This window comes from Macaca thibetana, chromosome 12 (genome assembly GCF_024542745.1).
Source record: "Macaca thibetana thibetana isolate TM-01 chromosome 12, ASM2454274v1, whole genome shotgun sequence".
Taxonomy (NCBI): domain Eukaryota; kingdom Metazoa; phylum Chordata; class Mammalia; order Primates; family Cercopithecidae; genus Macaca; species Macaca thibetana.
Window position 1 is genome coordinate 73440405 of NC_065589.1, and position 26991 is coordinate 73467395.

The following is a 26991-nucleotide window of genomic DNA, read 5'->3' on the forward strand; positions in this document are numbered from 1 at the left end:
ACAGGGTTTCACCATGTTGGCCAGGCTGGTCTCGAACTGCTGACCTCGTGATCTGCCCACCTCGGCCTCCCAAAGTGCTGGGATTACATATGTGAACCACCACACCTGTCCCATTAAATACTTTATTACATAGTCATATTGTCACATTATCTGAACTCAAGTAGGGCTGTAGAAATACTGTAATTTCAAAAGTTGGTGTTCTTACACATGTCCCCCAAAACAAATTCCATGAAGGCAGGGATTGTGGGAGTGTCTGTTCTTTTCAAATGCTATAGCCTAGGGGTTTTGTGAGTGCTTTATAAATATTTGTTGAATGAATGAATGCCCCAGATCAAGGAATTATGTATTTTTAAACTTCAAGGTTTCTATCCATGAGTTAAGGCCTTTTCTTTTATTTTACATCACAGTGAAATCAATGGTACTGTCAGCTGCTAAAACAACAGCTGAAAGAAGAGCTCATTGACTCTTTTTCCATTTATAGATGCCACTAAAGGTTTTAACACGCTAGAAAAAACTAACAGCTGCTTCCTTGTTTAAACAATAAATGACTCATTTCTCTCTACACGTAAAATCTAACATTTGAAAAGATTAATGAGTCAGATACAAACATCATATGACATCTGAGATTATTACTTACTAGTCGGCAATTTTATAGTCTCTTCTGCTTGAAAAAAAAATATTTAAACAACAGTTATGGCAGCATTTTATCTGTGACCAGTACAAATTTTTCATACACTCTTTCCCCCCATCACAAAGGTAGTTTATTATAATTCCAACCCTTAAAATGTAGAAATCCTTTTCCATTTAAATGAAGAAACCAGTTTGTAGCTTTTGTTGATTTTTAATAAACTTAGGTTAGTACTTGGTTGTACTGTATGTCTATGGTTGTATACAGAGTTGCATCTTATTTTAAATGTTTTTACAAACTTTTCCGTCTGGAAGAAGAGGGCTCCTTTGGCTAATTTCAATTATTTGAAAAAGATTTCTTACAATGTGTTTTACATGGAAACAGTGGTCAAAAACACTGAATGATGCTAGAAGTCAACAAGTCTTAGCTAACCAAGAAATGAGAAAAATAATATCCTATTTTTGAAAATTCAAAGAAGTTTCAATAAATACAAAGAGAAAGCTAATAAACAAAACTATTTTCTTACAGAGTAAATGTCTTCTTGCCAAAACTACATTGAAATTCTTACAAAATAGCATCCAAAACACTTTAAAGGGGGGTTGATATATTTCAGAGTTAGTTGTAATTTTTAGTTTTTACAAAAATGACAGGTTTAAGGATTACAATTTGTATTAGAGTTGGTTTACATTTGGAGCTATGTGATTATTTATTTATTGAGACGGAGTCTTGCTCTGTTGCCCAAGCTGGAGTGCAGTGGTGCAATCCTCAGCTCACTGCAGCCTCCACCTCCCAGGTCCAACTGATTCTCATGCCTCAGCCTCCCAGGCAGCTGGGACTACAGGTGCCCACCACACGCCCAGCTAATTTTTATATTTTTAGTAGAGACAGGTCTCACCATGTTGGCCAGGCTAGTCTCAAACTTCTGACCTCAAGTGATCTGCCTGCCTCGGCCTCCTAAAGTGTTGAGATTATAGGCATGAGCCACCATGCCTGGCCAGGAGCCATGGGATATTTAAACCAGATTTTTACAATTAAGAAAGCAGAATTTTGATTATTCCATAAGAATAGTCTTTTTCTTTTAAATAATACTTTCAAAACGTTAAATGGTACTGCATAAATTCTTTATTAAACCGAACATGATACAGTCACTTAATATCTGAAAACTAAGACTTTACAGGTATTAAGTACAAAATAAACATTTATAAACTAGGTACATTTTGATGACAATTTTAAATATAATTTTTAGAAAACTGAAGTTTTCTAAATGACTTTTTCCTCAATCATTAAAAAAACTCTTACAAGTTTTAAATATAAAAGCTGTAAGTATAAAAACTATTCCATGACTTATGGCAGGTGACTAGTATATTTAAACTAGAGATATCTTTAATAGAAATCCATCTCAACTCAAGATCAATCAACTCATTACTTCCCAAAGTCCCTGTAGGGTGAATCCATCCTTCAATTTCTCTATTGCAAGCCCCAGTTCTTCTGAAAATACTGGTTCACGATCTTGTTGCTTTTTGGGAGACAGGAGGATAAGATGGGAATAGAGAAGGTGGGCAAGGAAGAGGAAAAAAACAAAAAAATAGGTTTCACATAAGTTTGTGAATGCGAAATGTTGGAATTTAGAAACTTTTTTCATATACTGTAGGTAAAATAAATGTCCTTACCTTATTGCCATCAGCAAAATAAGCCTATAAAGACAAAGAAAATTCTATTTCACAAACTGGACATATAATATTCTAATAGATCAGTGGGCTAAGGTACTTAATTTGCAGAATGATTTTATAACTAAATGTATTTCACATTCTGTTACTGTGAAATGTTTTTTTCATCTGTCTCTACAATGCTGGTAGCAGAATTCACTCTGCTAATGTTTACAAGAGTTACATCTTAAGTTGTAAAAAATGTGCTTTGTAATGTATGATTAGCATTGTTAACTTGAAAGGAGATAAAAAAGAATGACTTAACCGTCATATGGCAAGAAACAGGTAAAAAAGAGAAAAAAAAAAAGAAAAAGAACGACTTAGAAGCTATACAATTTCTTCCCTACATTTGGTTTAGAAGATAATACTGGCAAAACAAAACAAGTACTTCAATGTGTCAGCAAATGAATATAGTTTGAGGTAGTAGTATAATTATTTTATACTAATTTCACACCTTTGTTTCAAAGTATTTGTTACCAGACAGGTATTCTAGTCAGATTAATAGCCATAGAATGGAGAAAGCACTATTATTTTGGCTATAAGTTAAATGATACCAATTTGGAAATAGGAAGGCTATTGTTCAAATACATGTCCTTTTCAAAACAAGATCCCTATAAAATAACAGATGAACATTTCATAAAAATTAATGAAAGTATAGATTTTAAATTAACTTAATTAACAATATTTAACATGTTCTATTCACAGTATGAAAAAACTTTACATATCTAAAATCCTAAAATCCGCTGAATAACTAAGTTTTCAAAGTATTTATTTCCTTTTTTTTATTTTTTTATAGAAATGGATTTTTGCCATGTTGCCATGTTGGCCAGGCTGCTCTTGAACTCCTATCCTCAAGCAATCTGCTTGCCTCGGCCTCCCAAAGTGCTGGGCTTACATGTGTGTAAGCCACAGTGCCTGGCTTCAAAGTATTTCTGATTTTGGTAATTTAAAAGTTATTGTCACAAAAGAAATCCCTCACTAAAAATATTATCTTCAAACTCAGGTATAAGATACCATCAAAATCTCAAGTTATATGGTGTTTCATACACTTACACTATTATTTTATTAAACAAGACTGAGATAAAATCCTTAAGAAATTTAATGCTCTCCTTTGTGATGCTCACCACAAAAGCATCCGTGTGATCATCAGAGTCTATTTCTACATCATCTTGAATTTGTTCGACTGTCAGAGCTTCAAGTGGCTGGGGCTGAAAATCAGCAGATGTTAAAATGCATCAGAGACAATATTAAATGCACCATGAGAACTGCAAATACTTTTAAAATAACAATTACAAACTACTAAAGTCTATAAAAATCATGGCATAATTCACGTTTTATTAAAAAACTAACTTGAGTAATAAAACTAATCAAGTAAACCTAGGCTTTCATATCTGAAGTCAATATCATGAAAAGAACTAGAGAGAGAAATTTACACATACTTAATACTCAGATATCTTTAAAGAAAAAACTCTGAGTTGACTTTCAGTTTCTTTCACATTGTTTAGAAAAACTAAGTTTTGCATAATAGCAAATGTTCAGTTTTCCTCAGAATAGTCATTATATAGAATTTGTGAAAAGTAAAAGAACTAATATTTTTATGGAATATTCTAAAGGTAAAGAATAAAATGTAGAACTAACATTTATTTGTTCATTTTTCAAATATTTGAATATCCCCTTTGTTATATTAGGTAATATGCCAGTACTAACAAGGGTTATAAAATCCTACCCTTAAACACAAAGGGTTTATAATTTACTGAGTAGAGAAAAAGATAAAACACAATGACCGATAACTAAATATTATGTTGAACCATAAGAAACTACCATTTTTTATGTCAAAATGATAAAATATCAACACTATCATATGATTCAACCTACAAAAAGCAGTTATAACAAAGCTGAAGATAGCCTTAGTGTTTCAACCACGTTCAGAGTTGTGTGACTATGTGCAAGTAAATTAACTGAGCCTCAGTCTCCTTAACTGCGGGATAACAATAATAATAATACACCTCACAGTATCATTGGGAAGATTAAATGTGATGGTGCATATAAAGTGCTTAGAGCACTGAATGACAAACAGCAGATATTTAACACAGTCATCCAACAACTATGAATATTCACTATTATGTGCTAGTTTTGACTGGTGGAGATATAGCCATTAAACAGACAAAAACCGCTGACTTCATGGAGATCACTTATAGTGGAGGAGACTGATTAATTCTGAAAGGAAGGGAGGAAGGAGAGAGAGAGAAAGTAAGCAAGCAGAATAAAGTGATGGGAATTGCTGTTTTAGAAGAACAGTCAGGGAAGATCCTGAAGAGATGGCATTTGAGTAGGAAGTCACATGAGGTGAGACAGTGAGCTATTATGGCTAGCTGCTATTATGTACTGGGGTCAAAGAACAGGAGAAGAGAACAATCGAAACTTAGAGAATGGGTAGGGGAACTAACCTGTCAAGCATCTCCCATGTGCCAGGCATTTAATGGACATGATCAATAACTTTCTAAGAAAGATTATGTCTGTTTTTCTCTTTTATTTTTTTAAGAGAGAGGGTCTTGCTTTAAGAGATAGGTCACTGCTGCAGTGCAATGGCATGATCATAGCTCACTGTAGCCTTAAACTCCAGACCTCAAGCAATCCTCCCATCTCAGCCTCCTGAGTAGTTAAGACTACAGGCGGGCCACCACCACAGCTGGTTAATTTTTAAAATTTAAAATTAAAATTTTTTTTAAATTTAAAATTTTAAAATTTAAAATTAAAATTTAATTTTTATTATTTTAAATTTAATTTTAAATTTAAATTTAAAATCTAAAATTTTAAAATTTTAAATTAAATTTTAAAAGTTTTTAAATTTTAAAATTTTAAATTAAATTTTAAAAATTTTAAAATTTTAAAAAAATTTAGTAGAGACAGGGTGTCACTATGTTGTCTTATTATGTTGAGGCTGGTCTCAAACTCCTGGCCTCACGTGATTCTCCCCCTCAGCTGCTCCAAAGTGCTGGGATTATAAGCTTAAGCCACCGTGGCTAGCCCTATATCAATTCTGAGAAAACTGAAGCTCACATTTGCTTAGGATCACAAATAAATGATGAAACTGGGATTGAAAGTCAGGTTCTAAGGACCATGCCTGTTCTGTAACATTATTTTACAAAGAAGAAAAATAGCTAGAAACAGGGAAGAGACTGGTATAACTGAAAGTGTAAAATAAGATAATGGGAAAAATGAAGGAATACTTCAAAGTTTTCAGTGCAGCTGACTTTGACAGTGCCAAAAACATAAGTAAACAAATCAATAAATCAGCAGGTTGCTGCTTTTGAGAAAAAGATGAGGAGGCCAGTTTTAGGTATGCCAAGTTTGAGATGCTCATCCAAGTCCTAGTGTATCTTATTGACTTGCATAATTATTTAAATTACTAAGATAAATCTGAAATAAGAAATTTCACTAATGTCATTTGGGATGCTCATCTATATGAAAATATTAAAGGGTATTTGGAACCATAAGCTGAAAGAATATGTCAAGGTCAGAAGGAAAGATCTAGAGTCATCCACAAAAGTACAAGTTGAAGAAGCTGAACAAGCAGGTGATATTACCAAGGAATATACAGAGAAGGCAGAGTGAAAGGGAGACTGCTGAAAGAAGAGCATGTTGGGAAGAAAAAGAAAGGATGGTTCAGATGATGAAATACATAGTGTATGTAATACAATGTCAGAAACCCAGATGCAAGTTTTAGCTAGAAGGACAAATATATAGAATTTGACAGGGAGGGAAAAAATTAAGTACAAGGAGCACTACCAGGCAACAAGGGCCTCACTAAAGTCACATGCTGTAGTCCAAGAGCAGAAGGAGTGATACAACTAATGGCTGTGACATGGCTCAGCATGCGAAGAAGCCCCAGCAGGGGCACCGATCATAAAGTAAACGGCAAGGGCACCAACAATAGAGTGCATAATGAGGGTGCCAGTAAAAGAACAGACAGCAAGGGAGTCTACAATCGAGTGATCAGTGGTGGGACCAGGACAGAGAGGACAGCAAGGACAATGGCAGTGGAGCAAATGGCAAGGGCACCTCTGACAGACTGGACAGTGACTGTCCCAGTGATAGAGCAGACAGTGTGGGGCACCAACAATAGAGGGGACAGCAAGTACATCAGAGTTAGCGCCTCTAGCAAGAGTACTGGTGATAGAGTGGACAGTAACATAAGTAACAAAGGACACCTCTAATGGAGTGGGTAGTGAGGACACAACTGATAGACTGGATGATGAGGGTCCCAGCTGGAGAGACAAGTGAAGCCAAAAGAGAGCTCATGTACCTGGAGAGCAGGGAATACTAGCAGCAACCGGGAAAGAAATAATGAAGAAGACAAAGAGCAGACATGTGGGCAGGATATGCAAAATATTTCATAACTGATATGGCAGAAGTACGGATCAACAGGAATGGATGCAGGCCGTGTTGATGTAGCCTGCTCCTGGAGTTGCTATATTGTGGAGTACTAAGGAAGAAGATGGTATTCATGAGGCCTGTAAGTTTTGTCCATGCTCATAGGGGGCTGACATAAAATAAAAATCTGACAGAGTGAGAGACTCAAGTCTGTCTGTATCAGAGGAGCATTGCACATGGAAATTTACTTAGGTGGCTGCCCACCTCCAAGGGCAGGTATCGAGGGCAGGAATGAATGATGAAGCAGCCAACTAGAAGACAGGTGGTAGGTACCAATTAGTGATAATCCAGGAGCTGTGCCCACTTGGGCAGAATCTGTATATTCACCATTTTAAACACAGTTCAAAATGTGCACAGTGGTATTTACATCTGAATTTTATAGATTGCATAAAAGCAATGCAAACTTTATTTCACATACTCAACAAATTACCTTTTCTTCCATCTCATAATCAACTCCAAATATGGGACTGGCAGAATAGACTTTGTGAAGTGAATTGATTTCCTTAACTGATTCTTGTAGTTTTTCCACAGGATCTATTTTAAAGCCAAGAACATATCCACCACTCTACAAGATAAAATAATAATAAAAAATCCAACAAGTCTGAAGAACAGTATTCATAGTATAAGATAAATTATAGCTCAAATTGTCCTTATTTTAGAGCATAATACATAAGTTTATTTTTTCAATTAAACTTTTTATTATGAAAAATTTCAAACATACACAAACACAGAAGCGCACAAGGGAGCCTCCATGGAGCCATCATCCAGCTTCAAGAAGCAGCAACACGTGGCCAACTCTGTTTCATCTGTAACCTTGCTCTCACCTGAACCCCTCCTCCCCCAATGCAGGCTTATTTTGAAGTATATCCAAATATAAGTTCATCTGAAATATCAAAGGTAACCTTTCAAGATTTAAAAAATACACTGTAGACTGTGAAGGCCAAGGGAACTATGTTTTTCTTGAACTAGGCCTTGAAAAGGAACAGACTACATGAAAAGAAGAAAGGAAACGGGCCATCTGAGGCTATCTCCTTGAAGAATTAGGAAAGAAACTGGGCCATGATACAGTGTTTTGAGAGGAGTGTTAAAAAACTAAGTAGCATACCGTAATAGATGAGAGTATATGTTCTGGGTTAAGAGCTCATGCTTTTATGTTCAAATTCTGGTTCTACCACTAATTCACTAGCTATAGGATACTTAGAAACTTTCCTTAACCTTTCTAAGCTTCAATTTTCTAACCATAAAATGGTTATCAAGTTGTCATATTAAATAAGAGAAACATATATATGACATTTGGTACTGTTCTTGGAACAGAGTAAATACTCAATAAATGGCAGCTGTAGGCCAGGGGAAAGGAATAAGCAGACATTCATGTTTAAATTTAGAAGGTAGATAAGTAATTTTATAAATCACTTTTAAAAAGTGTATTTAAAATTTTAGCCAGTCAAAACCACTACCATGAGACCAGCATGTTTTATTTAAATGCATTTCTGCAAAAACCTGGCATAATGGAGCACAGCAGGTTATAAATAGCATATAATGTGTGTGTGAGAATGTAAGACCTCAAATCGTGTGTGTACACAAATATATGTTTGTGTTTCTCAAAGACAGTCTTGGTAAATCAGTCAGACTTGAGATCACAGCTTAGCCCCATCACTTACTAGCTGTGAGATCATGGGTAAGGTTCCTAACTTCTCAAAGCCTCAGTTTCCTTGACTATAAAATGGAGGAGAAATAGTAGCTGTATCATAGGGTTGTGTAAAGATTGAGACAATGCATGAAAAGCCCTCAGCACAATGATTTGATTCTGTCATTAATAAGTGATGATCACAAATGATCATGTCTGTCCAACAAAAATGCATAAGCAGGATTCTTCCTCTGGGGACAATTTCTGTATGACTTCAAACACTTCATATATAACTTCATATTAAAGCTAATATTCTTCTCAGATGTAAACTGATTACTATACAAGTAAAACTAAAAATCTAGACTGTCACATAGTTTTAAAAATCAAAGATTAATAAAAATAAACAAGATCTTACCTGCTGAGAGCTTTCTATGACAAGAGCTAAACCAAATTTTGAATCTCTAATCTTTATTGAACGCTAGATACAAAATGAAAAACATGCAAGTTTTTATTAATTGAATAGTGACTCTTTAACTCAGTTTTTAAACTTTACACAGTATTTACTTTTCATAATCTAAAGAACAGAATTCTCCTCCTTCCTTCATTAAACCCCCACAGAGATCAAATAAAAGAAACAAGACTGAAAATAGGTGGCAAACTTTTAAGAGGCAACGCAAGAAAGACATCTCTGAAATAGGCACAAAATTCCCTGACTCAAATATTTCTCACTTCCAGAGAGTGAACATTTTTAAAAATTAGAGACAATTAAATTAATTAGGTCTCATTCAGCCACCCAGGGCAGAGTGCAATGGTGTGATCATAGCACACCACAGCCTCAAACTCCTGGGCTGAGGGATCCTCCTCCTACCTCAGCCTCCTGATTAGCTAGGACTACTGGCATGTGCCACCATGCCCAGCTACTTTTTAATTTTTTGTAGAGATAGGGGTCTCACTACACTGCCCAGGCTGGTCTGGAACTCCTGGCTTCAAGCAATCCTTTTTTTTTTTTTTTTTTTTTTTTGTTGAGACGGAGTCTTGCTCTGTCGCCCAGGCTGGAGTGCAGTAGCCGGATCTCAGCTCACTGCAAGCTCCGCCTCCCGGGTTTACGCCATTCTCCTGCCTCAGCCTTCTCCTGCCTCAGCCTCCCAAGTAGCTGGGACTACAGTCGCCCGCCACCTCGCCTGGCTAGTATTTTTTTTTGTATTTTTTTAGTAGAGACGACGTTTCACTGTGTTAGCCAGGATGATCTTGATCTCCTGACCTCGTGATCCGCCCGTCTTGGCCTCCCAAAGTGCTGGGATTACAGGCTTGAGCCACCGCGCCCGGCCAAGCAATCCTTCTTTCTCAGTCTCCCGAAGTGCTGGGGTTATAGGCATAAGCCACGGTGCCCAGTCTGAACTTTTAAACAAAAGGCTAGGAATCTTTCAGTTTTGGTAAGCCAGTGTCTTTTGTAGCTCCTAAGGCTAGGTTAGTTTGTTAAAGTCACATGTGCCTTCTGTTTCTTCCATCATAGGTGGCTACATTCTTAAAAGAACCTCCATTCTATTTAAGTTTTAAAAAAAAGTTTGAATATTTATCACTAGACATCAAGGAAGGTTGGGATAGATCAAGTGTCATTAACATCAACTGGTAAATGTGATGTGAGGACTAAGCTTGGTCAGCGGAAGATAGGCGGTGACACCAGTGGCCTGGGAGAAGGGGAGAGTAGATGCAGAATGGCAGGTAGGGCCTGTAGAAGTGACAGAAAATGTACCTGCTGGCAGGGTACGGGAGAACCACGGAGGACCTAACACTATGACCAGGAGACCGAAAGCCCAGAGAAGGGTAATCTGGCAGGTGATGATGGGATGCCATGCTTCTAGACAGACAGGCAACTTTGAGAAACAGACTAAGAAAAAGAAGAAAGGCTTTGATGATAATTGTTATGAAAACCTGGCCTTTCACCTGGGCTACTTTACACCCCACCAAGCGTATATACAATCCCAGTTAAGAATCATAGAACACTGGCTAGGGGCGGTGGCTCATGCCTGTAATCCCAGCACTTTGGGAGGCTGAGGTGGGCAGACTGCTTAAGTCCAGGAGTTTGAGACCAGCCTGGGAAACATGGTGAAACCCTGTCTCTACAAAAATTACAAAAAAATTGGCCAGGTATGGTGGTGCACGCCTGTGATCCCAGCTGTTCAGGAGGCTGAGGTGAGAGGATCACCTGAACCTGGGAGGTGGCGGTTGCAGTGAGCCAAGACCATGCCACTATACTCTAGCCTGGGTGACAGAGTAAGACCCCTGTCTATAAAAAGAAAAAAAGAATCACAGAACACTGGCATTCTGGCTTTCAACAGGTAATCTAACTAGGTGTCTGTGGGTGACACAGGCTGGTAAGACAGAAACTGGCAAGAAGCTGATATAAATATCTATAGGAGTGGGGTCAGGGTAATGGCTGAGGTGTAGAGCTGAAGTTAGACTGACTGCTGCAGTGACAGACTGTGATGATATCAGATTGCAAGTTGTTTGGGCCAACTGAATTCATTCCAGAGGCCATATTTGGCAATTCTATTCTTAAATAACAAAAAGAACAGAAAGCACAAGGTTGTTTACTACTCAATAATTATTCAGTGTAATAGAAGTTAGGTTAGGCAAGCTGTAACACGTTAATGCAATATAAAAAAGCAATAGCAATACAAACACCAATTTGTCAAATACCTATGTAGATTTTGTTACATTGTCCCAGCCTTGATTATAAATTCTTATGTTTCTTTTGATAGCAAGAAATAATTTTCTTCCTATGAGATTCTATGGCTTTCTGTTTAAAATGCTGCTTTTCTCCATCAGACTGAAAGCCCCTTGATGGCAGGAACTGTATACTGGTTCATGATTTTCATGATTGTGTCTCTAGCACCTGGCACAGAGTAGGTACTCAAAATTTGGCATAAAAATGAATGAATTGTCAGAAATTTTAAAGAAACTCAGAAATCAAATAATTTAGCCAAAGATAGGGTTGGGAATATTTTGAAAAGAATTATTCTTCTCATGGGCCAGGAATTCTTTTCTTAAAAATGGTATTTTCCAGGTATCACATACATTCTGTCTACTCAATAAATATTAATAAAACTCTTTAGTCTTAAGACTATATATCCTACAATAAGGGCAATTATCACAGGATAACCTCATGAGATTTTCATTAACTATTTTTATGTTCCATCTAATTTGTTCTAGAATTCTGTAAGTAGTTTCTTCATATAAAATGAAATTATTTAGTGGATTGAAGTTTACAGTTTGTTTCACTGAGTCACTTATTTATCATAGCAGCAGCAGAGTGCAAAGAACTATCTTTACCTACTCTCAAAACAAACTGGTCTCAGATATAGTCAGTTCTCATTTTGAATTTTAATAGTTTTGTTTTTTTAAAAAAAATAGAGAAGGGGTCTAGCTATGTTGCTCATGCTGGTCTCGAACTCCTGACCTCGAGCAATCCTCCCGCCTCAGCCTCTCAAAGTACTGAGATTACAGGAATGAGCTGCCAAACTCAGCCGGATTTTAACAGTTTTAACTGAACTTAAGCTGAAAGTATTATCACAAAAAATCATCTTGATTCCTTTCACTAAATCTGTGGTATGAATCCAGCTTGCATTACATTCTGTATCTAAATACAATGAAAGCAGTTCATTTGCAGAATTAATAAATTCCTTCTGGCTTTTAAAAGCTTTAGAGCAGAAAGTGACAAGAGAGCCAAGAAAAACTGTGGATCAGTGTGCTAAAGCTATGCCAAGGAAGCACCACACACCTGCCTCATGAAAAAGTTACAGAAAACTTTAATAATTAAAGCCCTCTGGATGGAATCTAAGACACCTTACTCTGTATAACTATTGAAATTTTTAGAATCCAGTATATTTCTCTTCTAATAGCAAGTTGGTGCTGCTTCTCTGGAATATAGTACAATTGGATCTTTTCTACATTGAAATATTTCATAGTAAATTATCAACATCTTTAAAATATGCCCTCAGCTAATAACTGCTACCACTTAAAAAAGGAAGAGAGAACTCCTCTAATCCTAAAAGTCCAATTAACTATTGAACAAAAATATTTATTTTATGTTAAAATAAGGTCATCAAAATGTATGTACTTACAATTTGCAGATATGGTATACTGACATTAAAACTGTCATTCATATTTGCATGCCATACAATTCTCACATTGGTAATAAAAAAGGTTCCTAAATTGCCCTGTAAAAGACAGCAATGAGATACAGAAATGATCATTTTTTTGGATACCTATTCTTAATTTTCTAATCACCAGAATAACTTATTTTTACAGCAGCAAGAAATACCAAAGTTGAGTATCAATGACTTCATCATTCATCGATGGCAGTACAATTAGATGACTGACAGCCTGGACTCTGGAGTCAGGCTGCCTAATCATTAAACCATTAGTACCTACCAACTGTCTGACCACAGGGAAATTTCTCCTTGATGTATTTTGTCAAATGTAAAATGGAGATCTGATTAAATATCCCATGTAAATCAATCCCTTAGCACAGTGTCTAAATGTTAGACCTTACTAAAATTATCAATAAAAACCTTGGACAGGTGAAGGCAAAGGAGTTGTGGCAAGAGAGAGAAACAAAACATATGTAACAGCCCCCAACAATCCACATTAGATTGTATTCTTTATAAGGATAGGAGTGGAGTTACTCTGTTCCATAGTTAGATCTTTACCACCTAGCATAGCACCAGGAGTTTTTGATTCATTAATTAAGGAGACATTCCAGGATTATCAGGTATTTCATTGTATTGAATTGAAAATAGGGATGTTATTGTCAACCTAACTTGTACTTATCAAAAAATAATATGCTTTCCTATAATGCTAATTTTAACAATTAGAACTGACTACGTAAATCCAACGATGAATGGAAAAATGATTACCAAAACACTCTCCCAAAAGGTTCACGAGTTCTTTACACAGTACCTGATCACTGGATAAATTCCATACTCCATTTATTTTATCATATACATGTTCTTGTGGTAACAGTCTTAGTTGCTTGTTCTGAATTAGTGCACTTCTTAATTTAAAATCACGATACATTTTAGAAGTTTCATACGCTCTGTGAAAAAGAACAAACAAAAGACAATCTGAACTGAAAATGTGATTTTCTTGGGTTATGTTTACTTACTTACTAAAATATACAGTTGTTAATATTTATGAACATTACTCAAATAATTATGATAAATTTAATATTTTTATTTTTTAAAAATTGTTTTTATAGAGACAAAGTCTCAATACCTTGCCCAAGCCAGGCACAAACTCCTGGGCTCAAGTGATACTCCTGGCTCAGCTTCCAGAGTAGCTAGGACTATAGGCATGTGCCACTGCACCCAGCTATATTTTTCTTTTTAATAAGGTCTGGTAATTACAGTTTTTTGTAGAATTTGTCATTTTAGTGTTATTATTTACATATTTTATCTCAATAACCTATTTTTTCTTTTTTTGAGATGGAGTCTCACTCTGTCATCAGGCTGGAGTGCAGTGGTACAATCTTGGCTCACTGCAACCTCTGCCTTCCAGGTTCAAGTGATTCTCCTACCTCAGCCTCCCAAGTAGCTGGGACGACAGGTGCATGCCACCACGCCAGGCTAATTTTTGTATTTTTAGTAGAGACGGGGTTTCACCATGTTGGCTAGGATGGTCTCGATCTCTTGACCTCGTGATCTGCCCGCCTCAGCCTCCCAAAATGCTGGGATTACAGGCGTGAGCCACCGCACCTGGCCCCTATTTTTCAATACATATGGAAATTGCTTTTTCTATCAAAATGCTACCTTTTCTTCATTTCCTTGTTTTTCAAAGGACATAAACAGGCATCCAATTATTAATACTTTTTCTCAGCCAGGCACAGTGGTTCATACCTGTAATCCTAGCACTTGGGGAGGCCGAGCTGGGCAGATCACTTGAAGTCAGGAGTTTGAGAACAGCCTGGCCAACATGGTGAAACCCTGTCTCTACTGAAAATACAAAAATTAGCCAGGCGTGGTGGTATGCACTTGTAGTCCCATATACTTGGGAGGCTGAGGCAGAAGAATTGCTTGAAACCAGGAGGCAGATGTTGCAGTGAGCTGAGATTGCGCCACTGTACTCCAGCCTGGGCCACAGAGTGAGACACTGTCTCAAAACAAAAACAAAAACAAAACAAAACAATTACTTTTTCTCACTGCAACCTGAAAACATGCTCATATCTACCTCCATACAGAAAACTAGAATGAATCTGTACTGATTCCAAAAGGGACCCTAAAGGGAGAAGGGGGAAGGAGGAAGAGAAGAACGGGGAGAGAGAGGGGGAGAAAGAGGGAGGAAGAAGGAGAGGGGGAGGGAGAGAAAGAGAATTAAATCCCTATAATTTTTTCTTTTTTTTTTTTTTTTTTTTTTTTTTTTTTTTGTTGAGACAGAGTCTCGCTTTGTCGCCCAGACTGGAGTGCAGTGGCCGGATCTCAGCTCACTGCAAGCTCCGCCTCCCGGGTTCACGCCATTCTCCTGCCTCAGCCTCCCGAATAGCTGGGACTACAGACGCCCGCCACCTCGCCCGCCTAGGTTTTTGTATTTTTTAGTAGAGACGGGGTTTCACCGTGTTAGCCAGGATGGTCTCGATCTCCTGACCTTGTGATCCGCCCGTCTCGGCCTCCCAAAGTGCTGGGATTACAGGCTTGAGCCACCGCGCCCGGCCAATCCCTATAATTTTTTCAATGTCTATTGATAATAAATACAGAAACCCTGATTAACTTTTGATTAATTTTAATATTTCACATAAACAGGCTAAGTTACCTATTTAACAAAAGTAAAGTTTTCTTAGCCTTAATAACAACAGATTCATATATTCAATGTTGAACTTCTAATTTTTATTTTAATTAATCTTCTAATATATAAATTGTGAAAGAGCAGAATTTTAGCACTCTGCTTGTAAATCTTAATTTTCTTTAGTGCTGTTATCATCAATACTTAACCAGTGGAAGAAATGGAAACTATTTATGCTATAAATTTTTTTTTTGGAGAAGCGCATAGTGTTTTTAATACTATTAAAGACAAGCAGCTTCTGTTCCCTTCATATTCCATTTAGAACTTTTCATTTCACAGTACTTCTTTAAGTGAAATAAAGAGCTAAGGTTTAGGTATATGCCCAAGAGAACTGAAAACATACGTTGACACAAAACTTATACACAAATGTTCATAGTAACATTATTCATCATGGCTAAAAAGTAAAAAACCCAAATGTCCATCAACTCATAAACAGATAAACAAAATGTGGTATGCTCATACAATGGAATATTCTTTAGCTACAAAAAGGAATGAACTACTACTACTACTGATACATGCTACAACATGGATGGACCTTGAACACACTGTGTAAGTAAAACAGGTCAGACATAAAAGGCCACATGTTATATGATTCCATGTAAATGAAATTTCCAGAATAGGCAAATCCATAGAGACGCAAAAAATTAGAGGTTGTCAGGGGCTGTGGAGGGGAGGGAATGGGGAATGACTGCTATGGGTAAGGGGTTTATTTTGGGAGTGATGACAATATTCTGGAATTGGATCTTGGCAATAGTTGAACAGTACACTGTGAATATACTAAAACTATCAAACTGTATACTTTAAAATTGTAAATTTTATGAAAAATTTTATGTGAATTATATCTTAATTAAAAATTAAACTATTATATAGATCAAAACATCAATAAAATTAAAAATCAAATAAACTAGGAAACTAAAAATAATATTTGCAATATATATGACAGCTAAGGGCATAATTAAGAAATTTATAAGAAGCCAAAAAATACACAAAATATATGAAAAATGTCAACTTCACTGGCAAATACAAATTAAACAAATACACACATACATACACATACATACACAATTATATACACACATATATGCACATACATGTGTATATATCCTGTCATCTTAGCAAAGCTTAAAAAAAAAAATCATAGCACTTAGGGCTGGTTTAAAAAAGAAAAAAAGCCGAGGTAGTAAAAAGAATTTAGCAAACAACAAGAAGAAAAAATATAAAAACAAAACAGACTGGGTGAAGTGGCTCACATGTGTAATCCCAGCACTCTGGTAGGCCAAGGCAGGAGAAACACTTGAGCCCAGGAGTTGGAAACCAGCCTAGACAACAAAGTGAGACCCGGTCTCTACAAAAAAAAAAAAAAAAATTTTTCTTTTTTTGAGACAGAGTCTCACTCTGTTGCCTAGGCTGGAGTGCAGTGCAGTGATCTCAACTCACGGCAACCTCCATCTCCCTGGTTCAAGTGATTTTCCTGCCTCAGCCTCCTGAGTAGCTGGGATTACAGGCATGCACCACCATGCCCAGCTAATTTTTTTGTATTTTTAGTAGAGGCAGGGTTTCACCACGTTGGTGAGGCTGGTCTTGAACTCCTGAAGTCAAATGATCCACCCGCCTGAGCCTCCCAAAGTGGTGGGATTACGGGCGTGTGCCACCACATCCGGCTTTAGAAAAACATTTAAAAAACTGGCAGAACAGGGTGGTGCACACCTGTAGTTCTAGCTACTCAGGAGGCTAGGGCAGGAAGATCGTTTGAGCTCAGGAGTTTGAGGCTTCAGTGAGTTATGGTTGCACCACTATACTCCAGCCTGGGTGACAAAGCAGGACACTACCTCTATTATAAAAAAAAAAAAGGCTACTAACCTAAAACAAACCAAAATACCAATAAAACTCTTCGGGGAAAACACTCAAACATGCCTTCTACCTACTAGAAAAATAATCTTTTAAAGTAATTAATTATGCAACTTGTTTAGCTATATTGAATGAATTCTTTATTTCACTTTACCTACCTTGGTAGCTAATTTAATCCGGTAGAAGTTTTTAATGAATCTTCAGTAGTTTTATGTGTTTTATAAATACCTTCAAAGTGTTTATTAAATGATAATAAAACATGTTCTTCTCAATATCTTTCTGATGTTTACAACAGAGCTTGGAGGAAGATGGTACCACATTGTAAGCTTTATTCTCTACAACAGGGGTCCCGAACCCCCGGGCCACCGATAGAGGGGTACTGGTCAGTGGCCTGTTAGGAACCAGCAGGAGGTGAGTGGTTAGGGGGTGAGTGAGCAAGGAAAGCTGAGCTCTGCCTCCTGTCAGATCAGCTGCGGCATTAGATTTTCATAGGAATGCGAACCCTACTGTGAACTGCACGTGCGAGGGATCTAGACTGTGCCCTCCTTATGAGAATCTAATGCCTGATGATCTGTCACTGTCTCCTATCACCCCAGATGGGACCATCTAGTTGCAGGAAAACAAGCTTAGGGCTCCCACTGATTCTACATTATGGTGAATACATAATAATGATATAAATAAAGTACAATAAATGTAATACACTTGAATCATCTCGAAACTATACCCTCACCCAATCCGTGGAAAAACTGTCTTCCATGAAACTGGTCCCTGGTGCCAAAAAGGTTGGGGACTGTTGCAGTCTAAAACCATAAACTAAAAATATCCAATAATCCATAAAGTATTACTATACCTGTGTACTGCCATCACAGAAGTAAAAAGTCTAGGGCTTCCAGGAACCAAATTTGTAAATATAAATTCAAAACGAGTACTGTTACATTTTGTTAGTATATAAAGAGCTTCAGTTTGGCCTCGTAATTTCTGTAAGGACAAATTTATTTAAAAGTTCAGATTTTAAGAGCAATTTCTCCTTTATAGTGAAAACAAACATCGACCTCAAATATCTATTTTCTTTAATATATATATATTTCAATAAGATTTTTTAGACTTACAGAGTTAGCAGTCCTTGTTGTAATATTCAATATGCAATTGTAACCGACAGCTAAAATCCAAAAGCAAAGAATGTAAAGAGCATGATACGGCACACTGAGAAAAAATACTTTTCTTAAAAAAAAATAGGTATATACAGAACTTTTGACAGTTTAAAAAATTAAACATATATAGAAATAAACTTTTAAAAGTTTTACAGAAATAACTATAAATTTAAATAATTAAAAAAACTAGAGGGTCAATTCTGTCTCTTTGAACACATAAAAATATAACACAGGAAAAAGGAAGTCTTCATCCCTAAAGCCTCTGCAGCATTCTTTACTGAAAGTTTTAGCACTACTACTAAAAAAGAACAAGCCTAGCTGGATAATCTAAAATACTTTTAAAAAATAAGCAAAACAAAATTTGACACAATGAAAAGCTTATACTTTTATTAGAGCTTCTTCCTTCTTTGGGATTAATCAAAACAAGGGATAGCATGTTCTCAAAAATAATCAAAAAACAAGAACCAAGGTTAAAGGCCTAATCTCACATATGTCCAAGACACAAAATGGACAAACCAAAATAATAATGGATAATTTTGTTTGCATTATGATGTCTAGGATTTCTGAAGGTTTTGTATTTTTATTAACTTAAGATTTCTACATACTTCTTTGGTATCAAAGGCACCATGCAAATTCACTTGACAAAGGATTTTTTTTCTTCAGACTTATCTAACAAAGATACTTACAAACATTGACTCTTGATAATGCCAAAGAGTGCCAGAGAATTCTTAAATTTGTTACCAAGAGTCTACCTAAAAGCACACAGACAAAAAATAGGTTAACTTAAATAAGAACTCATTTTTGCAGCACTGAATGAGGTGGTTATGGAACTTCTGGCCCAGTACCAGAAGCAACACTCAGATATTTTTCATATATTTATTAACTGAAAATATTGTGCATATCCAACCTATATAAGGTATACAATATATGATTCAGAATCCCAGAGAAACAAAATTTGACAGTTATATAAGGGATACAGATGTTCTCTGCCAATAGCTTTGCTCTAACTCAAACTGACTGAGGAAAGAATTGTGTACTAGTTTTTTTGTCTTGGTAGAAGCTGTTCTGGGTCCCAGCAAGTCATATGTGTACAACTGAGAATGAATATAGGATAATTACACAGCTATTCACTGAAATCACACTTTTCAAAGAACTCTCTCACACACACTAATCCTTGCTATATGAGTACTTTCTTAGCAGTTCTCATTTAAATGAACCATATATTTATACACATAATTTTGCTGTGAGCAAACTATTTTGTTCCTAAGAAGTTATGGTCAGGCTGAAGTCTATTTAAGGTTTTACACTTTTTGATCTTAGCATCAGACTGATGTTCATACACTGAAATACAAAGTTAGATACTTCATTTCTCAAAATGTGTCCTGTACAATAGTGATCCCTTACTGATGCTCCAAGAAAAAAACAATAAATTTGAGAATGGCATACTAGGTGTATTAGAGATGTACAATACAATTATTAGCATATTATCATAGCTTTGAGATATTCTGAAATAATAAGACTCACTTTGTTTAAACACATTATTTCACCAACAAATTACAATCATAAAATTCTTTTTATGAGTAATCTACAGCCAGCCAGATTATACTATTTCTGAAAACCTCTACAATGTCTAAAATCAGAGAAACGAGGTCTGTATGAATACTTGAGTGAAACTGGATAGCAAATGTGGCTCTAAAAAAGATGAACACATTCTCAAGGGAGATTGTGGAAAATTACAGAATATGTTTGACAAACAATAAGTAACCCAGCATAGCTGGATTATAAAGTTCACACAAGATCATAGAAGACTAGGTATAGTATCCTTCAGTTATTGGTCCAGTGGAAAACAGATGGCACACTCAAGTTAAGATAACTGAGGTTTATTTACAAAAGAAGGAGCAGCAGTTCATGAAATCTGGAAGAAACAAGAGTCCTATGGAGCTGACTGCTTTGAGAGGAAAAACACAGCTAGCCCTTCATTGGGAAGGAACCAGGGCAATAAATACCCAGGCCTCATACTCCTGCCTCCTTTTGATCTTCTGCCACAGCTCTTCCAACTGGAAGCAAGAGTGTACAAGGAACCCTTAGATGTACTCTATACCAGTTATCTTTCCAGGGCAAGGGGAAAAGCGTGGAGAGGAATGCCGGACCTGGATGGACAAATGGAAGACAGCAGCACAGGTGATAAAAGTTGTTTTTGGACATACTAGAAGTTCTTCAATGCTAGACAAATAAGTTCAGACTTAGATCTATTAGGAATGGAGGCAGTAGAGTTGGGGCTGAGGTTTAGGATTGGAATTAGGGAGGACTAAAAATTTTTGAGCAGAGAATAATGACCCTACCAGTTTAGGAATCAATGTAGGCAGTTAGGTTCATCACCCAGCTACGTGACCTTGGAAAAGTAAACTAACCTCTCTATTCCTCAGTTTCCTCATTTGAAAATAAATATGACTGCATCTACTTTAAATTTTTTGTTTTACTGTTTTCATTATTGTTAAATGAGATTACATTTATATAAAAGATTCAGAACAGTGACTGTCAATAAACATTCCCCAAATAACAGTTATTTAAAAAATAATCCTTTGCAAACTCATTTTTGACCTTTTTTTTTTTTTTTAATATAGATACACCGGTTTTCCTTATGTCATTTTACCTAGGCAATATTTTATCTCTACAAATGTGCCATGGGCCCAGGACATCTATGGATTCTTTTACATTTTTATGTCAGTCCCAGGAGAAATTATGGAGTGGGAAGGGTTTGCCATATAAAACCACCAACCACCTCTGTTTGCCTTTTTCTTTGCTCTTGGTATATCTCCTACAACCTCTAGGATTTTAATGCTACCTCTTTTCTTCTGAAGAACCCCAGCCTACAGCTCCAAACCCAGTGTTCCAGACAGGGACTTTCCTCTCTATCCTGCCTAACACCAAAATATAGTTGTCCCTGTTTCTGCTAATCTCCCAAACACTGAAATATGGCTGTCCCTTTTATTCTCACACAGCCTTTTAATACAATATTTTAATCCTTTACAAACTCATTTCTATAACTGACTTTCTGATCATAGATACATTGTTTATGTTTTCCTTATGCCATTTTACACCTAAGCAACATTTTATCTCTATAACTGGGCTATGAGCTATGAGCAGTGTGCAAAGCTAATCTGATAATTTCAAGTCAGGGTACTAACAGTTGAAAATGGATTAAATGTGCTAATCTTCTGGGATACAGTTTTAACATAGGGGGCTCTTGAACTTGGCAATGTCTTAACTTGGTCATTTTCAAACTGCTGAAAGGGAGGGGAAGGAGATGGCTAGAAGGCAGGATTCCCCTTCCATTTTTTAACTCCTTAACGATCAGAAGTGCTGCGTACTCCTGTAAAATTTCTAAAGGTTTTTGAGGTCTGGCGCACACACACACACACATACGTGTACACACACACACATACACAGTTATTTCTACTTTTATTTTGAGACAGGGTCTTGCACTGTCACCCAGGTTGGAGTGCAGTGGCATGAGCATGGCTTACTGCAGCCTCAACCTTCTGGGCTCAAGTGATCCTCCCACCTCAGCCTCCCCAGTAGCTGGGGCCACGGGCGCACGCCACCACACCTGGCTAATTCTTTTTATTTTCTGTAGAGACAGGGTCTTGTTATGTTGCCCAGGCTGGTCTCTAACTCCTAGCCTTAAGTAGTCCTCACATCTTGGCCTCCCAAAGTACTGGAATTACAGGCAAGAGCCAGTGTAGTTGGCCTATTTTTATTAATAGTAGGATTTCAGGCACTGGAGATTTCTGGTCAGAGAGGCTTTCTGCCCTTCCTAGTCTAAAGTATTAGTACAGGATTCTGCACTCAATGAGTATCTGAAGAATCGAAAAATGTTCTATTAAGAGTTCCTGCCAATCTGTATGAGACTTTCTCTTGGCTTTCTCAAGTTAATTCAGATTTTGTCAAAATACAGCCATCCTGATAGCTGGGATTATTATTCCACCCTCAAAAGCACAAACTAAGACTTCTTGTTTGCTGCTAGATCTTCATATTCCACTCTTATCTGAGCCTGTCAGAAGTATGATCTAAGCATTACTTTAAGGATGGGCCCTAATCACTAAAAGGATCTGCCTGTAGGTGGTGGCAAGTAGGCAGCAGGCCCCTTTGTAAGCCTTTCTTCTCTGAGGGGAACCACCCTCACCTCTATCTCCATTATTTCCTTTGGTGTCTTCAACTGAATCTAAACAATCAATAAAATCTCCGGGTCTTGTTTTCATTTGCCTAAAATGAATATAAAAGTCTGAATTTTATACCTACCACTATACCTGCTTACCATCTATTAGGGACATATTTACTATCTAATATGTCTCTATTAAGAGACATATGTACATTAGCCAGGAGCAGTGGCTCATGCCTGTAATCTCAGCACTTTGGGAGGCTGAAGTAGGTGGATCACTTGAAGTCAGGAGTTCGAGACATATGTACATAAAAGTCAGCAGCATAAATACTACTGTACCAAAAGTTCATGCATTTAAAAATAAGGTCTCTGAGGGGAACCACCCTCAGAGAAGAAAGGCTTACAACAGGGCCTGCTGCCTACATGCCACCCCAGAGCAGATCAGAAGAAAGTCTCAGGAAGCAAGCAGCCACTCAAAGGTCTACAGTAAGCATGTTCTGCCAATAAGGGTTACCGTTCCTTCTCTATGATTTATTGATTCCTCCTTTCCTGAATGAAGTATGCTCTATTTCCCCACCTACCCCTTTCTAATAAGAGGTTTACATCCCTCCCTCCTAAACTTCTCCCCCTAAAACATATGCTGGATACATTAAGCTGCCATTCCACATCTTCTATTTTTTTTCCTTGGAAGTAATGATGCTTCCAAGACCTACTGGTCACTGGCTCCAGATAGCTGCTATGGGCAGGCTGGACTTTTAAAAGTGCCAACCTTGGGGAGATTTGGTTTGGGAGGGGCTCTAGGGTCCAGCTGTGCTGGTCCTCGGTGACAGTCAGAGAAGTCTCACAGGATTTTCTAGTACTTGACCTACAAATAGATTTCACAGTGCAGGACTAAATTTGCTCCCCACATATCCATGTCTAGGTGACAACCAGAGGTGATTGATGGTGCATTACTCCTGAATTTTTAAAAAGGAAGCATGGCTCCAGGTACTGCAGCTATGACCTACTTATATTTCACTACCCCATATCCTTTTTTTGGAAAGACAGATCCAATGGTCAGAACTAATGCCCCTTGCAAACAGGTCTACTTGAGTTTTAACAGTTACGTTGGATAAACGTAATGTTAGAACCAGGACTTACTGAATGACCAAACTACATGTTTAATACCTATCCTTTCTTCTGTTTAAATCTGAGAAAAGTCTTATGTGAATTTAACTCTCCCCTTCTCACAATTACACTGACAAATGATGCTGTTTCATATATTCTCTAGCTAATATGATTCAACATTTGTAAATTAAACCAGGAATATAAAATACATTTAAAAATATACTCACCTCTATCTCCATTATTTCCTTTGGTGTCTTCAATTGAATCTAAACAATCAATAAGGACTTCTCCAGGTCTTGTTTTCATTTGCCTAAGGTGAATATAAAGGTTTGAATTTTACGGCTACAACTATACCTGCTTACAATCTATTTAGGGAGAAAAGAGACATATGTACATAAAACAGCTAACAGCATAAATAATACTGTACCAAATGTTCACGTATTTAGAAATAAGGTCTTCAAGAACTTCAAGAACCTGCAGATCAGTGGGGCCTGGAGTGATCAGGGCCATCTGGAGTAAGCCAGATTGGCAGGACGTGTTGAATTTTGAAAAATAAAAGGAAAAGAAAAGAGAGTCCTGATTAAAGACCAGGAATAAGAAATGGTAAGGACATGGGAGAAGGCTAGTCAAGCTAGGAAAGAAGGACCATATTGGGAGGTAGTGAGAGAAATACTGTTGGATAACTAAGGAGGAACCAGACTATGGAGAACTCAGAATGCCAGTCTGATAGATTTAGGCCTTATCCTGTGGACAGGAGAGAACCTTCAGAGGTTTCTGAGTAGAGGAAAGGACATCAGAAAATTATGGAAGGAATGGTTAAAGACGAGCTGTATGGGCTGGGTGCGGTGGTTCATGCCTCTAATTCCAGCACTTTGGGAGGCCGAGGCGGGTGGATCATGAGGTCAGGAGTTTCAGACCAGCCTGGCCAATATGGTGAAACCCTGTCTCTACTAAAAATACAAAAAAAAAAAAAAAAAAAAAAAATTAGCCAGGTGTGGTGGCAGGCACCTGTAGTCCCAGCTACTCAGGAGGCTGAGGCAGGAGAATTGCTTGAACCCAGGAGGCAGAGGTTGCAGTGAGCCAAGATTATGCCACTGCACTCCAGTCTGGGCAATAGAGGGAGACTCCATCTCAAAAAAAAAAAAAAAAAAAAAAAAAAAAAGCTGTATGAAAAGCATCTTCGGAACTTGGCAAATAGATAAATAGATACAGGTGACAAAAGGAAACAAGAGCAGCTTGCTGACTGATAGAATAGATTCGACAGTGTCCAAAAACCTACCAAACTATCTAAAAGAGCCTTCTAATACACTCTTCATAGAGCCAACTCAATTACCTATTGAAAATACAGATATGACCATATCATTTCCCTGCTTAAAAGCCTTCTATATCCTCCCGCTGCCTAGAAGTTGTTAAGTCCAAAATCCTGCGCTGAAAATGTCACAATCTGGCTAATTTATCTTTCTATTTGTACCTCCAACCTCTCTCTGCAGCAGACCCTGCCTTTAGCCAATGAGGTCACAGCTCCAAGACTCTGCTTCTAACGCTTAATTATTTTTTTCTTTTCTGGAATACTCGCCTCCTGTCTAGCCTGACAAGGCTCTGCCCATTCTTCAGGGAACAGCTCAAATAGTATGAATATTTATTCTTCAAGGACTTCACCAGGCAGAATAAATTGTTCTGTTTCTATGAGTCTCAGTTTTTCGTTCCTTTTTTTTTTCAGAATGGTACTTACCACATTTATTATAGTAGTTGTCTATATGTATCCTCTGCATGAGAATGGGGGGATAAGAGTATCATTTCCCATTATTTTCTGTCTCTAGCTATCGGCACAGTAACTAGCACATAGTAAGCACTGATAAATGTTTACTAATGTTAATGAAACGGACTTTTGTTTGGATTAAGAACCCTACAAGAAAGACAAAAAATGTCATAGATTGTGCGCAATATGTTACTATAGTCCGTAATTTTACGAATTCCTTTCTCTTTCTTCTTCTTAAAAGGCCTAACATGTTAGCATTAGGTATCTAGCCTCTACTTAATCTGGGAAATGTATCAATATTTCATTTTTCCATCTTAGGAGGTGAGGTCCATGATAAGGAACGATTCCATCTAAGGAGGGGAGGTCCATGATAAGGAGCTATAAGAAGTAGCTAAGAAGCTCCATGTAATTAATCCAGGAATCTTAGCTTTAGCGTTTCTCAACACTTAGTATTAGAAATGCCAACCGGCATTTCCCGCCCTGGATTTTGGGGCAGGAGGTTTTTATCCACTTTCTCTTTACGATACTTTCCAAAAACAGGGCTTCTATTTAAAGTATGATAATTTCCAAGAACAGGCTGCAGAAGAAGGCTCCTTCTTGTTGGTAATTTATATGAATAACTAGTGAAAGCTTACCAAGGACATAAAGTTTGCGTGGTTAGGAATTTTTGAAGACTGCCTACTCCCACCTCCCTTATTTTACAGACATGAGGACTCTAGCTTGAATGATGAAGACCTCTGTCCAAGGGCCCACACTGTGTGTCGATATTACACATCTAGTTTTAGAACCCTAGTTTCCTGAGCTCCTGACCTACGCTCCTTCCATGAAATTGAAATCCCAAGCTCACGTGGGTGTATACGGGACACCAAGCGCCGCGTGGCCCCGGTCGTGCTCAGGTTCACATTCCTGATCCGTCCCGCAGGCCAGGATGGGGGACCGGAGGTCGTATGGGACCAAAACTGTGTAATCCAGATGCGCTCTTGCCGCGGCGCCCGCCTCGGGAGGGCCACAGTGGCCCAAATAGCCTGGGGTCTCTCCAGGCGTGGACTACCGGCGCAAGCCTCCCACCCTCGCCAGGGCCGCGAGCTGCGGAGGTGCAGACTCCGCCCGCGGGTCCCTAACGCGCACCGCGGCGCCCTCTACAGGGTTGCAGACCCCTAGGGAATCTTGGAGACTCACTGCGAGGACAGGTCGAAGCGGACATCCCGGTCCTCCCAAAGCGCATCCAGCACCGACATGGTGAACAAGGCCCGCGGCGGGCAGTCTCCACAGCCGTGGAGGCCCAGCCGCGTCTCTCTAGCTCCACGGCAACGGGCCGCCTCTGTCACGACGTCTACGGCGGGCGCCGAGACTCAAACTTCCCCGAGAGTGCGCGCGCGTTGCCCAGCTCTTTCGCATACTTAAGCCGATTTGAGATGCGAGGCAGGGTTTAGGAGTCTCTGAGAAGCCCAGCTGTGTCCGCCGAGGGGCGCGTGCCTGACCTCTGGGCGACCTTCCTTGCCTCCAAACAGACATCCTTTAGCCATTATACCCCTCTTCTTATTTCTCTTCGCCGTCAAGAGATTTCAGTTTTTAGCCGGGCATGGTGGCTTCTGCCTGTAATTCCCGCACTTTCGGAGGCCGAGGCTGGAGGATCACTTGAGACCAGGAATTCGAGACTAGCCTGAGCAACATAGCGAAACTTCATCTCAACGAACACAAACAAACAAACAAAACCAACCCAAAATTAGCC

The 26991-nt window shown here is 38.0% G+C and overlaps 1 protein-coding gene across 4 annotated transcripts; it reads right to left on the reverse strand.

The window, feature by feature from the left end:
• Nucleotides 1–1989: 1989 nt before the first annotated feature.
• BBS5 (Bardet-Biedl syndrome 5) lies at nucleotides 1990–26607 on the reverse strand. Of its 4 annotated transcripts, none has more exons than XM_050750463.1 (12): nucleotides 26439–26607; nucleotides 23728–23810; nucleotides 18918–18983; nucleotides 18190–18239; nucleotides 17931–18058; nucleotides 13358–13493; nucleotides 12520–12615; nucleotides 8811–8873; nucleotides 7199–7333; nucleotides 3459–3542; nucleotides 2299–2322; nucleotides 1990–2144 (listed from the first exon to the last, which is right to left on the reverse strand). In XM_050750463.1, the coding sequence occupies exons 1-12, from the start codon at nucleotides 26495–26497 to the stop codon at nucleotides 2043–2045; spliced, it is 1026 nt and encodes a 341-aa protein (XP_050606420.1). In that variant the 5' UTR covers nucleotides 26498–26607; the 3' UTR covers nucleotides 1990–2042. The 4 variants fall into 4 exon arrangements, with proteins under 4 accessions (XP_050606420.1, XP_050606422.1, XP_050606421.1 ...); XM_050750465.1 differs by lacking the exon at nucleotides 26439–26607 and adding an exon at nucleotides 26107–26381; XM_050750464.1 differs by lacking the exon at nucleotides 8811–8873 and having other exon boundaries at nucleotides 26439–26585.
• Between the last annotated feature and the right edge of the window lie 384 nt (nucleotides 26608–26991).